General features: G+C 45.7%; 1 protein-coding gene and 1 long non-coding RNA gene across 3 annotated transcripts in view; one reads left to right on the top strand and one right to left on the bottom strand.

Annotated features, from left to right (window-relative positions):
- The first annotated feature begins 300 nt into the window (after positions 1–300).
- The window catches only part of USH1G (USH1 protein network component sans), a 38566-nt gene continuing 23378 nt past the window's right edge, over positions 301–15488 (top strand). For both annotated transcript variants that reach the window (XM_044300074.1, XM_044300075.1), the window contains exon 1: positions 301–472. In XM_044300074.1, the coding sequence (XP_044156009.1) occupies positions 309–472 (164 nt within the window). In that variant the 5' untranslated portion in view covers positions 301–308. The remainder of the gene's footprint in view (positions 473–15488) is intronic.
- LOC122942449 overlaps positions 6042–15488 on the bottom strand; it is a 60055-nt gene continuing 50608 nt past the window's right edge. The window contains exon 2 of the long non-coding RNA XR_006390555.1: positions 6042–6230. This is a non-coding gene — a long non-coding RNA (uncharacterized LOC122942449). The remainder of the gene's footprint in view (positions 6231–15488) is intronic.

Raw genomic sequence — 15488 nt, forward strand, 5'->3', positions numbered from 1 at the left:
ATTGTGTAAAAAATAAGCAATGTGAATTAAAAATGATAAAAAAGTGTTTGGTGTTGGAAGGCGAGGAGTCAAAAATGAAATCGCAAAAGCACAAAACTAAAAAATGAGCTCAGTGGTCCTTAAGGGGTTAAGCGTGCTGCTGGCTGTGAGGTGTCGCTATAGATGATTATGTGTGGCCCTTTCTGCCCCCCCATACACAGGGTGCGGGCGGTGACACCACAGGCGGTCCCCCTGGTGACCAGGAGGGGGCGGGGCGGAGGTGACACCGAGCTGCTGTGCGCTGCGGGGCAGAGCCCGGGACATGCAGGATGGACGGGCGCTATCACCGCGCCGCCCGGGACGGCTTCCTGGACCTGCTGAAGGAGGCGACCCGGAGGGACCTCAACTCGCCCGACGAGGACGGCATGACCCCGACCCTGTGGGCGGCTTACCACGGACACCTGGGGGCGCTGCGGCTCATAGTCAGCCGAGGGTGAGCTACCTGACCGACCCGTGCGGCTCTGCAACGCCCAGCATGTCCTTACAACTGCTGGGAGTAGTAGTTTGCACAACAGTCCCTGCTCTATGCTATTGTTGTCTTGCTGAGCAGTTTCTCTGAATTGCAGAAAAAAAAATGTCCAATATATTTGATGTCTTGAAACAATGTCGCGCCTTGTTTCGGAAATCCTACATTCGCCGACGTATAAATAGCAGGTTTCTACGGACTAGGTCAGAACTATTCCTCTCCGTGGCGTATGCACAGGTGAGGCGGATTCAGGAGTTTGCGCAGCAGCGCAAGCGTCAGGGAGAGGGATAGTTCTGCATTTTGCGGATCTGCACGTCCTCCCCTTTGTTAGAAATGCCTATTATTGTCTGCAAAACGGACAAGAATAGGACGTGTTCTACTTTTTTTGCGAGGCTACAGAACAAAAATGAATGGGTCCGTAAAAAATCCGGATCAGATGCGAACCGAAACTACGGTCATGTGCATGAGGCCTTAAAGGGATTATCTGAGACTAACAAATGCTCCCCCATATGCCGGGCCCCTCACACTGAATCTACTTACCTGCGCCACTCCCGCTCCCTGCATCGCCTGCCATTGGCTTCTCCCTCTCCCCGATGCTTTCATCCGTGCACGGGGAGAAGCAGCAGTGAGGACCAGGAGCGGCGCGGGGAGCCAGGTAAGTAGACTTAGTGTGAGGGGCCCGGGCATATGGGGGAGCACTTGTTAGTCTCGGATAACCCCTTTAAGCAGATGCCCCCAACGGATGCGATACATCGGCATCTGTCTCCATAGAGCGCCATTGTAAAAAAAAACTACTTTAATGTATATTTTTAGCTGGATTCTGCAGGATGGAGAAACATGGTGTGCTGCGCTTTTGCATCACTTTTTTTCCCCAACATACATGTTAGGCTACATGCACACGGACGTTGTTTTTTCCGTGCCCATTTCGTTTTTTTTTTTTGCACCGTGTGCTATCCACATCAGTATGTCCGTTCCGTGGTCCTGCAAAAAAAAAAAATAGAACATGTCCTATTCTTGTCCATTTTTGGCATTGTTACAATGGATCCGCAAAAAAAATGGATGGCATACGGATGTCATCAGTTTTTTTTGCGGATCCTCAATTTGCGGACCGCAAAACACATACGGTCGTGTGCATGTAGCCTTAAACGTAGGGCAAAAATATACTGTGAGCCCAGCCTAAAGCCCCATTCACACGTCCGCATTTTTGCTCTGTATCCGATCTGCAGATCTGTGAACGTTCAGTGCAGCAGGTATTTTTTTGTCCCCTTCTCCAGATCTGTGACTCCACACAATCCTGTCTCTGAGCTCTACAGGCAGTTCTTTGCTCCTCATGGCTTGGTTTTTGCCTTTCATTTCAATGGAGCCGCAAAAAACGCAGACAGCGTGTACTGTCCGCATCCGTATGTCCGTTCCGCGGACATGCATGTCCTATTCTTGTCCGTTTTGCAGACAAGAATAGACATTGTCACAATGGGTCTGCAAAAAATAATGGATGCAACATAAATGTCACACAGACATTATTTTTTGCAGATCTGCGTTTTGCGGACTTCAAAAACCATATGGTCATGTGAATGGACTCTTAGTCAGCCGCAACAAACCTGATTTTTGGCCCCTGGTTGTAAGTCCCCATCATAGATCACGAGCTGTCACATGTAGCAGTGAATGTCGTGCGACTGGTGTGCAATTTGATTATACCATGAATTTGTAAAGTCTTCAGACTCTTTCACTTTTTCACATTCTTGGGGATGATGCCACAAGTTCTACACCTGGATTTGGTGATTTTCTGCTTATTCTTCTCTACAGTTCCTCTCAAGCTCTGTCAGGTTGGATGAGGACCGTCGGTGGACAGCAATTTTCAGGTCTTCCCAGAGAGTCAGGGCTCTGGCTGGACCACTCAAGAACATTCACAGAGTTGTCCCTACGCTGCTCCTGTGTTGTCTTGGCAGTGTGCTTAGGGTCGATGTCTTGTTGGAAGGTGAACCTTCTGTCCAGTCTGAGGTCCAGAGCACTCTGGATCAGGTTTTCATTAAGAATATTTGCTCCCTTTAGCTTTCCCACAACCCTGACCAGTGTCCCTCTCCCAGCTGCTGAAGAACACCCCACAGCATGACAGTGCCACCACCATGCTTCACTGTGGGATGGTATTGGACAGGTGGTTAGCAGTGCCTAGTTTTCTCCAGACATGATGCTTACAGTTGAGGCCAAAAAGTTAGATTTTTGTTTCATCAGACCAGAGAATCTCTAGGTGCTTTTTTGCAACCTTTCATATGTCTTTTACCGAGAGATTGGTGGAGTCCTGCAGTGATGCTTGAACTTTTGGAAGTTTCTTCCATCTACATACAGGTTCTTCAGGGTTCAGCCAATTGGGTTCTTGGTCACCTCTCTTACCAAGGCCCTTCTCCCCGGATTACTTAGTTGGTTGGGGTGACCAGCTCTAGGAAGAGTCCTGGTTGTTCCAAACTTCTTCCATTTAAGAGTTATGGAGGCCACTGTGCTCTTGGGAGTTTTCAGTGCAGAAGAATGTTTTGTCCCCTTCTCCAGATCTGTGCCTCCACACAATCCTGTCCCTGATCTCTACAGGCAGTTCATTCCTCCTCATGGCTTGGTTTTGGCTCTGATATACATTGTCAGCTTTGAGACCTTCAAAAGACAGGGCCGTATCTTTCCAAATCATGTCCAGTCAACTGAATTTATCACAAGTGGACTCCAATCATGGTGTAGAAACATCTCAAACATAACCCAGAGAAATGGGCGGCCCCAGAGCAAAATTTCAAGTGTTAGGCCTCGTTCACACTTCAGTGTTTGGTCGGTGATTTCCATCAGTGATTTGTGAGCCAATACCAGTTGTGGGTCAAAACCACAGAACCGGTGCAGATTTTTCCAGTATAAGACTAGTTTCACACTAGCGGCATGGGAGGCCGGCAGGCTGTTCCGGCGGGTGAACAGCCTGTCGGATCCGTCCTGCCGCTAGTTCACGTGTGCCCCCGGACTGCCGCTCCATCCTGACGGAGTTCCGGCGGCAGCACAGCAGTGCATGGCAAGAGGCAGCCGGACTAAAACTACGACATGCAGTACTTTTTTTATGCCTCTCACCATGCGCTGCCGTGCTGCCGCCGGAACTCCACCCCTATTATAGTCAATGGGGACGAAGCGGCAGTCCGGGGGCACACGTGAACTAGCGTCAGGACGGATCCGACAGGCTGTTCACCCGACGGAACAGCCTTCCGGACTCCCCTGCCGCTAATGTGAAAGTACCCTAACTGTGTAGGCTTCACCTCTGGTTTTGGCTCACAAATCACTGACCAAACACTGAAGTGTGAAAGAGGCATCATAGCAAAAGGTCTGGACACTTATATCCATGCGGAATTTTATTTGTTCCATTTTAATAATTTTACTAACATTTCTAAAATACTGTTTTCACTTCATTATGGGGTACAGAGAGCAGATCTATGGGGAAAACTTAAATTTAATTTTTAAAATTTTTACAAGGCCGCAACATAACAAAATGTGAAAAAGTGAAGGTTCTGAAGACTTTCTGAATGCATTGTATTTTTACAGCCAAATTGCACTAAAAACATTGTCTGAAAGCGAGTCGCATATAAATTGCACACATTTTTGGCTGCTTTGTCCAGAGTTGCTTTGTAAGGCCTCATGCACACGACCGTGCCCTTTTTTCGCTGTCTGAAAAGCGCAGATCCGCAAAAAACTGAAGCCGCCAGTGTGCCTTCCTCAATTTGCGCCCGTGTGCCCATTGTAGAAATGCCTGTTCTTGTCCGCAAAACAGAGACAAATAGGACGTGTTCTATTTTTTTTGCGGGGCCACGGAACAGAGCAATGGATGCGGACAGCACACGGAGTGCTGTCCGCATCCTTTGAGGCCCCATTGAAGTGAATGGGGCCGCACCTGAGCCGCAAAAACGGCGACTCTGATGCGGACCCAAACAACGGTCGTGTGCATGAGGCTTTACCCGAACCTAAACTGATATTGACAGTGTTGTTTGTGAGCCGAGCCTGACAGTGACATAAATACTCGGCTGAGCATGCATGTGTATGGGGAGAGAGCTGCCTAAGCTATCTGATGTGTATTGCTATAGTAAGACCGTGTTCACACATACAGGATCCTGCACCTAAATCCTGGATCCGTCGACATTATGCAGTGAAAGAGTATGTTAACACACTCATGTGCAGCAGGAAATATCAGTGTGAAATAATGAATGTAAAATCCACCACAAGCTCAGGATTGCCGAAAAGCCGCTGATCAGTCCCACTTTTACAGTGGGGTCCATCTACAGGTAGATCCATATCCACGCAAAAAAATCGGATTTCTACAGTGGATTCTCTGACAAATCCAGCCCATGTGAACAAAGCCTGACTGTCTGTTTGGCCAGCACCCACTGCACTGCACCTTTAAGGCCTCATGCACACGACCGCTGTTTGGGTCCGCATCCGAGCCGCCGTTTTGGGGGCTCGGATGCAGATCCACTCACTTCAGTGGGGCCGCAAAAGATGCGGACAGCACTCCGTGTTCTGTCCGCATCCGTGGCTCCGTTCCGCGGCCCCGCGAAAAAAATATAACATGTCCAATTCTTGTCCGCAAGAATAGGCATTTATATTGCCGGCTTCTGTTCCGCAAATTGCGGAAGGCAACACGGGCGGGCCACAAAAAACCGCACGGCCGTGTGCATGAGGCCTAAAGGGAATGTGTCACCTATAGTTTTTTCTGCCAGTTAAAACTAAATAGTAATTTTTCCAATTTTTTCTTTTTTTTACGATTTGCTGATTTATTTTTTTATTCTGTTTCCTGAACAGTGGCCATCTTGCCTGAGCTGTTCTCAGCAACATTTAGAGAAATGCTTTACAGCAACCAGTGTGAGCCATAGACATGATGGTCAGATGGGGACCTCATTGACTTCTATAAAAGATTTTTCTAGGCATGCTCTGTGACCTGTGCAGAGGACAGGCGGGAGTAGATACGCTGTAATAGTGCTTATTGTGAATAGTGGATCCTTTGCTATCTATATAGAGGTGATATCTGTCGTTGTAATCCTGCCTGTAATGATAAGCAGATAACTGCAGTAAAGTGATCTGCAGTGATGCCTATTATAAGGCCTAGTGGCCAGTGTGAAAACGGCAAGATTATTATTTTATTTATATAGATATTGACATAGAAAGGGGTTTTTAGTCTGTTCTAGGGATCATGGACACGACTGTTGTTGTTTTTCGGTCCGCAAATTGCTCATCTGCAAAACATGGATATCGGCTGTGTGCAGTCCTATTCTTGTACGTAATGTAGACAATAATAGGACATGTTTTATTTTTTGTAGAGCGGACTAACGAACACGTAATGCACGCAGAGTCGTTTCAGTTTTTTTTGCAGCCCCATTAAAGTGAATTGCTCCGCAAAAAAAAAAAAAAAAAGCTGAGAGAAGACGAAGACCGCGAGCGTCGGTGCCTTCTCAAACAGCTGATCAGCGGGGGTCCGAGGGGTCCCATCAAATACCGATGACCTATCCCTTTAAAAATAACACACCAAAAATTCTTTAAAATAGTTTATTGTAAAAATAATAGATCATTTTCTGATCACACATTCCCTTTAAGGTAGGACCACACGGGATCGATCTGCTGGGAATTCCGAAGCAGCAATATCTTCTGTTTTGTGGAATTCAAGGTGTAAATCCGGAGGGTTTGCCGCAGATTGCAGACTTTGCGTTTCAAAGGGTGAAATCTGCAAAATAAATCAAAATGCAGCAAAATTCAGATCACCACAGGTCAAGTTCTGTGTGGATACCGATGTGGATTTTTTTCCCGCAGTATATTGAAATGTTGGTACTGCTGTAATACACTGCACATACTGTAAATCCGCAAGGTGTATGCCATATGTCAACATAGTGAAAAACAAAAGGGTGGTCCCTAGAGGGAGATAGTGTGAGAGCACTCTCCCAAGGTGTACTGCTCTGTAACAAGGAATGTATAGAACGAGTGAGAAGCAGTAACGTTTTAAAACTTAAAGTTTAATTAGGACTGTTTTAAGAATAAGCCCCTACCAGACAAACATGACAAACGACAATTAACAGTGTGGGACCCACATTAATGAGTCACCATTGTACGAATCCGCTGGTAATATTACAGAACTGCGGAGCCGAACAAAAAAGCAGCACCATATGCAGTCTTTTGGTGGGGTACCGCAGACTAATAAAGATGCCAGAGGCAAATAAAAGGGTGGATCTTACCGGTGGTGCCAGTTGGGACCTTGTAGTCCAAAACCCTGGAGGATGAGGGGCTTCTCGGGTCCCTAAGTATTATCACATAGGGACATGGCAGGCTTCCTTACAACGGGCCTAGACAGGAACGTGTGGCTCACTGAAGCAAAGACAGTATTTTCCGAACAGACTTTTGTACAAAAAAAATTCACCCCTACTTTAAATGGGGCGTTTACTGAACTAACTCGTATCTACAAAGAACATATTAGTTCATGGTGGGAGGTTCAGGGACTAGAAAACTATATCAAGCAGGGAATCGTACCCAGAGGCCTACGTATTTCCCTCACTCCAGCTAGCCGCATCAGAAACCCAGAATTATTACAAAAATGGGAGAGGGAGGCTACCAATAGCTCCCTTAGGTTTATGCAGATTTTGTTGGAAGAGGAAAAAGGGTTATTAGTAAGAGTTGAGAGCAGTCTTACAGATCAAATCGAAATAACAAAAAAATTTCAACAGGAAGCAGAATTCAGTGTCAAGGAAAGCCAGCTTCAGAATACTATAGAAAAATACCAGTATTACCTTAAAGAGCGGAAGCATCGACAGTTTGCTAGAGACTCCCAAGATTTCAAGGAGAACAGGGCATATTTATTCTTGACTAATCCCGACAACCCACAAAAAACAGACGTCTCCACCTCTGAGACAGACTCCTCAGATAACGAGAGGGACAGATTCCCTAAAAATAGAGGACGGGAACGTGGTGGGTACAGATCGAGACGCCGAGGCGGACGATATAACAACCCTCAGGCGAACTACCAGACACAATGCGCTTCCACTGCTCCACCACCATCAACCTCACAATTTCCCTCATCATCTTCTTTTTTAGAACAACCCATGCAATACTCCCTACGAAGCCAAAACACGTTACCTCCACCCAACCGGTAGGATGCACGGACGATAGATTAGTAATTAACCTGTCATCCCGTACCCTTACAGAGGTTGAAATTACGGTTTTGAGACGCGGCCTGTCCTATGTCCCCACAGCCTCATTTGACCCATTTCGGTGGACTAAGGATCTCCACCTGTTTGCCCGTAAGCTGAAGTGGCATAAACACTTCCGGCTTAGGGATAAAAAAGAAAGCCGGGAATTGGGCATACCGGTGGAGATCCTTGGAGACGTACACCTCCTGTATAACCTTGATAGTATACCACATAATTCAGATGGTAGAGGTCCCTTTACCGATCTTAAAAACAGGAGCAGCAAAATGCCACCGGTAGGAGACATTTCATGTATTGACGTCTTTCTTAAACAGACCACGTCCGAACTCGCTAAGATGTCTCCAGCCTTGACTAGGTCTAACTGTAACAGTAGAGAGAGACATGCAATAAGGGGATTATCAACAGATGCTAGTATTACGATCAAGCCCTCTGATAAGGGAGGTAATGTGGTCATTATGGACAGTTCAGCATATCGTGCCATGTGTCTCACATTGCTAGATGATGAACAAAGCTATGAGACATTATCAGCCGACCCCACAGCAAGATTCCGGCAAGAATTGACTGACATACTGACAAAAGCTAAAACGGATGGCCTCATCAGTAGCAATGAGTTGGAATTCCTCCTTCAAACACACCCGGTTATGGCAACCTTTTACTGCCTGCCCAAAGTCCATAAGGGCACTGTGCCCCTTAAGGGCAGGCCAATTGTATCAGGGGTAGGCAGTCTACCACAGAATTGTGGGGTATATGTTGACCGTATACTGGGTCCATTCGTACAATCCCTCCCATCCTATGTGAGAGACACAGGGGACCTCCTCTCCAAATTGGAAAATATTAACTTAGAATCGAATTGGCTTCTGGCATCAATTGATGTCGAGGCACTTTATTCTTCTATTCCGCATGAGAGAGGGCTTGCAGCCGCAGCACATTTTCTAAAGGCAAGAGGCCTCCAGTTCGCTGCACACAACGAGCTGGTCCTGCAGCTTTTAGATTTTGTCCTGACAACTAACTGTTTTGTTTTTGATGGCCGGATATATCACCAGCTCAGGGGCACTGCGATGGGCAGTTCCTGCGCACCGTCCTACGCAAATTTGCTCCTGGGCTGGTGGGAGGAGACCGTGGTATTTGGTGACATACCCAACTGGTATACCGAGTACATCGTCCTCTGGGCCCGCTACATAGATGATATATTCAACTTGTGGAGCGGGCCAGAGGACGAGTTCAAGAGACTGGTGAATGAACTCAATATTAACACCATAAATCTTAGATTTACATCAGAGATTGTACACAATCATTTACCCTTCTTAGACATTTGCATCTCAAGAGATACTCAAGGGAGCCTACAGACCACCATCTTTCGTAAGGAGACATCCACTAATTCACTCCTTCGGTGGGACAGCTGCCATCCCGTCCCATTAAAACGTGGTATTCCAGTGGGCCAATACCTCAGATTGAGACGCAATTGCTCGTAACCACGCGAATTTACTAAACAGGCACATGAGCTAAGAGAGCGCTTCCGCGCACGGGGGTACCCGGACAACACACTAAGAAAGGCCTATCAAAGGGCACGACAGGAGCCACGGACCACACTTCTACATCCCACTGGGGGCCCGAAAATGGATCCACAACAACAAAAAAAGTTACGGATCATTGGCACATTTGATTCTGCGGCTAGACAGGTTAAAGAGATCTTAGCACGCAATTGGGACACCCTCCTGATGGATCCGGACCTGAAAGATGTTGTGAGTCCCTATCCATCAGTAACCTTCAGGAGAGGTACCAACTTGAGGGATCAATTTGTGCACAGCCACTATAACCCCCCTAAAAAGAAGACGTGGCTGGACAAACCTTTGAACGGCTGTTTCAAATGTGGGCGGTGCAGTTTCTGTAAGTATGTCACCCAGGGAAAAACGGTTGCGGTCGGTCCTACGGATCCCGCTCACCATATACGAGATTTTATCAACTGCCGCACCGCAGGAGTTGTTTACCTACTCACCTGCGAATGCGGCATTAGATATGTCGGCAAAACCCGTAGGGAACTGCGGGTACGTATAGGTGAGCACCTGGGTGACATACGCAACAATAGGGACACCCCAGTAGCTAGACACATCCAATCTGTGCACGATGGAAGGTCGTCAGGTGTCACGTTTGTAGGGTTGGAAGCAATTAGAAAGCCACCACGTGGAGGAAACTGGGACAAGAAGATTCTCCAAAGGGAGTGTTGGTGGATATTCAAGTTGAATACCACCAACCCCAATGGATTGAATGACCAGCTACAATTTGGGTGCTTCTTGTGACCATCCCCAGTCTCCTACACATATAAGTATGTGTACGCTATTATCTGCTAAATAGCAGGGGTTCCCTCACTGCATCATCAGAATAACATATGTCTGACGGTCCCTCAAGTGCACTGACCACGCATCAAGCACTCAATAGTGCCACTAATATCATTATGTCTCTTGGCTTATTCACTCTATATAGAGTGTGTGTACGCTCATTCGTTTTAAATATGATCATTATATCTTGGTTGATTATATCCTTTTGATGACGACACCCTCCAAGGTGCCGGTCATTTTGTCCCAACTGTCTTTAGGCTTCGGGTGGCCACTGGACCCTGTCTGGGTCCTAGTGGGTACACCTGTTATTTAATGTTCCCCCTTTCTTAGGTCCCATGTTGTAAGTGATTTGCTTTATCACTACCAATATTTATAGGTGTAGTAGTAGGAGTCGCTCGTATTATATGGTCACTCCTCCCACCTCTTTCCAGTATACAGCCGACGCCGCGCCTGGGCTGGTAGGACCTCCCTGATGGTGACGCCTACCATTACGTCACAGCAGCCGCGGCATCTGAGCTGCACATCGCATATGCGCGCATGCGCTGGTTAGGAGGCGGATCGCGACGTCAGCTGACATATGCCTTAGTCACATGACGGCGGCCGCACTCCTCGCGCAGGCGCACCACATACCCCCTTCCATTTAAACTTACTGGCGCATTTATTAGCGCAGACAGACGCTGACATTACATGCGGGCGTCAAACCACACTCCCGCTTCTCATGGCACCAGCCACACGGTTTCCATGACTTCAATAGTAAGTACACCTCCTTATCTTTATGCTACAAATATATCTGCTTCTGGTGGGTTCAATATCTGAATGGATTTTGTTTTGTTATTACACCACAGGTATCCAGACTGATTTGGGACCATACTGGTCTAGTCAGGTCTGCGCAATCCTTTTTGGCTTACCCTTTCCCATTATCTATCACAATAGGATAAGGGTATAGACCGAATCCTCCACCCATGACCCCTGTCCCCTGATGAGTCGGGGGGTCTTCATTCTATCTTTATGAAGTGGAGGTACTTTTTGTAGTTTTGATTTATTCTCCATTAGATGAAACGCGTAGGAACGCAGAATAAATCTATCAGAACTTAGATCATTTTCCACCCCACTATCCATCATCACCCTTGGGGCCAATCCATGCTGTCCCTATAGGGTCAATTAGGGTTCACTTATTAGGGTTAGGTTCCGGACGAGGCCAGCCCTTGCGGGGTAAGGACCCCGTGTTAGGAGGCACCTAGGGATTTACAGGCCAAGTAGGGCAAAAACAGGGATAGTTTCTCTCTGCAGCCCCTGGCACCAGGTGAAATTGAAAAGAGGACGTGTTTTTCGGACCCGAGAAGCCTCTCATCCTCCAGGGTTTTGGACTACAAGGTCCCAACTGGCACCACCGGTAAGATCCACCCTTTTATTTGCCTCTGGCATCTTTATTAGTCTGCGGTACCCCACCAAAAGACTGCATATGGTGCTGCTTTTTTGTTCGGCTCCGCAGTTCTGTAATATTACCAGCGGATTCGTACAATGGTGACTCATTAATGTGGGTCCCACACTGTTAATTGTCGTTTGTCATGTTTGTCTGGTAGGGGCTTATTCTTAAAACAGTCCTAATTAAACTTTAAGTTTTAAAACGTTACTGCCCCTCACTCGTTCTATACATATGTCAACATACTCTTACAGTACTAATCACTTATGTGTGACAGGAGGCCTATACGTGTTATACCAAATTTATAACTTATCCCCTATACACAGGATAGGGGATAACTAGTGGATCGCTGGGGATCAAACTGCCTGGACTTCCCACTGATCCCGAGACTGGGGGTCCTGTTCCCCCGTTCTTATGGAGAGGCTGGTGGTACATGCGCATTGCCACTCCATTCATTCTCTATAGGAGCGCCGGAGATTGGCGAGTACAGTGCTTGCCAATCTCCCGCGCATCCATAGAGAATGAATGGAAAGGCAGTGCGCATCAGACAGATGATCAGTTAAAAATAAAATGACGCATTAATTGGCCCACTGGAGAAGACATATCAAACTCCTTGCGCCTGAATTGCGGCGCAAAAAAGTAGATATTTTTTTGTGCAACCCAGTCTTGCACAAAAATGTGTGACTTTTACCTCCACGGTCCTCACTTTTGTCACAACTGGCCAGGGCCGCGGTGGGAGGGGGAAGGCCGAAGCCCTTACCATTACTTTGACCAGTAGTTCCTGAACCCTACACCAGCTCCACGCAGGTTGTGGAGCATGAACCTGATGAGATACGGCAAAATTAGTAGGAGTCATGTGCCTATTAATAGTTTTGGTATCTCATGCCATGGCAAACTACATCTAGACTGGGCCACTTCATCTTGGCACCTCTGATGGGGCTGGACGTAGGATAGCACGGACATAATTGAGGAACCCAGTCATTTCTACATTGAATTATATGTCTACATCGGATATCTAGGTATCAACCAGCCCCACCTTCAGGCGTTACTTGTTCCTTTCCCCCACAGGTTTGGAGAAGTGGAGGGTGGGACAGTTACTGCCTTTGATTAGCTCTTTCTTTATCCCGTGTATGTACCCCCTGATGAACCCAAACGCTTGGGGGAAACGATTCGGGGTAACAGGGTGATGTTATTTGCTCAGTAAGTAAAATCCAGGTGACAGTGTCCCTTTAAGGGTTCTATGATTATTTTTTCAGTTTTATTTTATAGCATCAGCCTTTGTTTCGTCCGTCTCTGCCCTCTTCCCCGGGTACGTCACCTCCCAGACTAGACAACATCACGGTAATTACTCTATAGCAATTACCAATTTAATTCATTATGTTAAATGTGACCTGACCCTGGAGCTGTCCTTATTGTACCTTTATGGTCAAGTTCTGACAACGTGCCCTACATACAAGGTGAGTCTGTCAGTACTCCTCCTGGATCCTTAGACGATATGTGATATCTAGATAGACCGCCACATCCACGAATATCACTGATGAAGTTCCTTAAATCCCTGGCATGAAATATTCTTCTGGCACCAAGCTAATGTTCATTAATGAGCTTGTTTGTGCCCTGTGCACAATGAACGCTCTCATCCAACTTGGCATGGTGTCATTTATGAGAGGAGGAGGAGAACCTAGATATTTGAGGAGACCCAGTCTAATGGGTCAATCTTCTTCCGAGAAGCTTGTTGTATTGTTCCTCATGAGTGGCTTGATGTGTTAGAACATTGTGGTGGCTTCATGTCTTTGTGTCCTGCATTAAAGTTATACATTTTCCTGTACCTAAAAACCTTAATGGAGGACATTTTTGAAAGAAAAAACATGTTCCACATTACTCATGCCAAAAATGTGTTTGGTCTGTGCGGACAAAGTCAATTTTGATAGCACCGTTTATTCCTATGTGCAATTTGTGCAGGTCTTCGTACACATGGACAGAAAGTACATTTGTGTGAACGAGCCCTTGCCGATTATACATTTTTATAGTCCCAGTTTATACCTTTCTGATAAGATTTGCAAGAAGTAGGGTCTATATTCCCCATGTAACTGGACCTAACATATCAGTTTACAGGCAAAATCAGTAATAAAAAATGTTTAAATGCCCCTTCAAAGGTCTTATATGACTTTACTGGGGGCACAACATGTAAAATAAAATAAAAAAGAATCGCCAATACACGCCATGCGGGACTTTATAACCCCAACCATGGCGACTATAACCCATAAATCCCCTATATCAAAATGACCGTTATTGAAAGGAGACATATTTAAAAATATTTTTGTTGAAAAATTTAAAAATGTCAAAAACAGACTATATTTTCCCCATTTTTTAACATATTTTCAGGTATAAAAATAAAAAAATGCTAAAATAAAAATGACAAAAATAAAGCCCCATATATCACAGAAAAAGGCACAAAAAGTACTGAATGGAAAAAAAAAATTCTGCCCTTAATAGACGCATGTACTAAAAAGACGGAAAATGGGCCTGGACAGGTTATTTTCAACATTGCTTTGAAATAATTTTAGCCCATTGTTCTTTGAATATTTCCCTTAATTCGGACACATTGGTGGGATTTCATACTTGAACTGCATTTCCAGGTCTTGTTGTGGCCTCTGAGGTCAGGACCTTGGGTAGTTGTTTGTACAGTCCTGGCTGTATTTCAGCTTCCATACAGTAGAAGCACAGCTTTCCGTCACACATTCTCTACCAGCAGAGGCATTCTGTATTACCTTTTTAACCCCTCCCCGGTATCCGCCATACATGTACGTTCCTCTATTCTCTGAATGCTTGTCATGGCAGCCGGAGGCCTACGGAAGTCTTCTGGCTGCCATCTTAGTACCCTCATTATACCCTACCAGACGCATGTAATGGTAATATTGGAAGACTCTGGTATACAGAAGCATTGCACGAGAGATCAAGATTTCCCAAAGTCCCAAAAATGTTTAATAAAGTTTCTTGAAAATATAAAAATACAAATATCAAAAGTTCAAATACCTTCCATTTTTCATATAACTATATCCACAACAACAACAAAAAATAGCCCTAATTGTTATTGCCACATCGAAAAATGTCCAAAATATAAGATTGTGTTATTTATCCCACAAGAAGAATGTTGTAAAAAAAAAAACACACAGTGCGGTGCTGCTTTTTTGCCCAATTCTCCTCCCCAAAAACTTGTATGGACCCTAAAATTATATCAATAAAAGCTGCAGCTTATCCCGCAAAAAGTGAGCCATTACACAAGATGGAAAAATAAAAGTTACGGATCTCAGAACATGGCGGGACAAAGCAGATTTTTTTTAAACATTTCACATTTTTTAATAGTAGTAAAACATAATAAAAAGGATATAAATGTAGTATCGCCATAATTGTAGTAACCCACGGAATTAAGCTAATGTGCCATTTGTACCGCACAGTGACTGCCAGAAAAACTAAACCCAAAAAACATTGCCGCATTGCATATTTCTTTCCATTTCGTCCGACCATGGTGGGTGGGCAATCATTCGGGCACAGATAGTTATTTTAGTGTTTACAGGGGGCGACGTGCTGCTGTCAGCCGAGGATTTTCAAAGAGGATTTTGATGTCCAACTTCTGGCACCCCGACGATCAGCTGTTTGAAGAAGCTTCACCGCTTAATGCTCTCCCTAAACCAGTGACGTCACATTCATCGGTCACGTGGCTTATGTGCAGCTCAGTCCTATTCAAATGAATGGGCCTAGGCTGCAATACCAATTGCAGCCACCATACAATGTACAGTGCTGTGCTGTATATGCTGTGAGGAGGCTGCAGTGCTCCTCTGTGCACTTCGACCCTTTCAAACAACTGATCATCTGGACTCTGGAGTGCCGGCAATTGGACTCCAACTATCCAAAATTGATGACCTATACTGAGAATACGTCATTAAAGGGGTTGCCTGGGCTTTTACTATTGATGACCTATCCCGAGGAGTGGTCATCAATATCAGATCGGTAGGGGTCCGACACCCGGC

The sequence above is a fragment of the Bufo gargarizans genome, chromosome 6 (assembly GCF_014858855.1).
Source record: "Bufo gargarizans isolate SCDJY-AF-19 chromosome 6, ASM1485885v1, whole genome shotgun sequence".
NCBI lineage: Eukaryota > Metazoa > Chordata > Amphibia > Anura > Bufonidae > Bufo > Bufo gargarizans.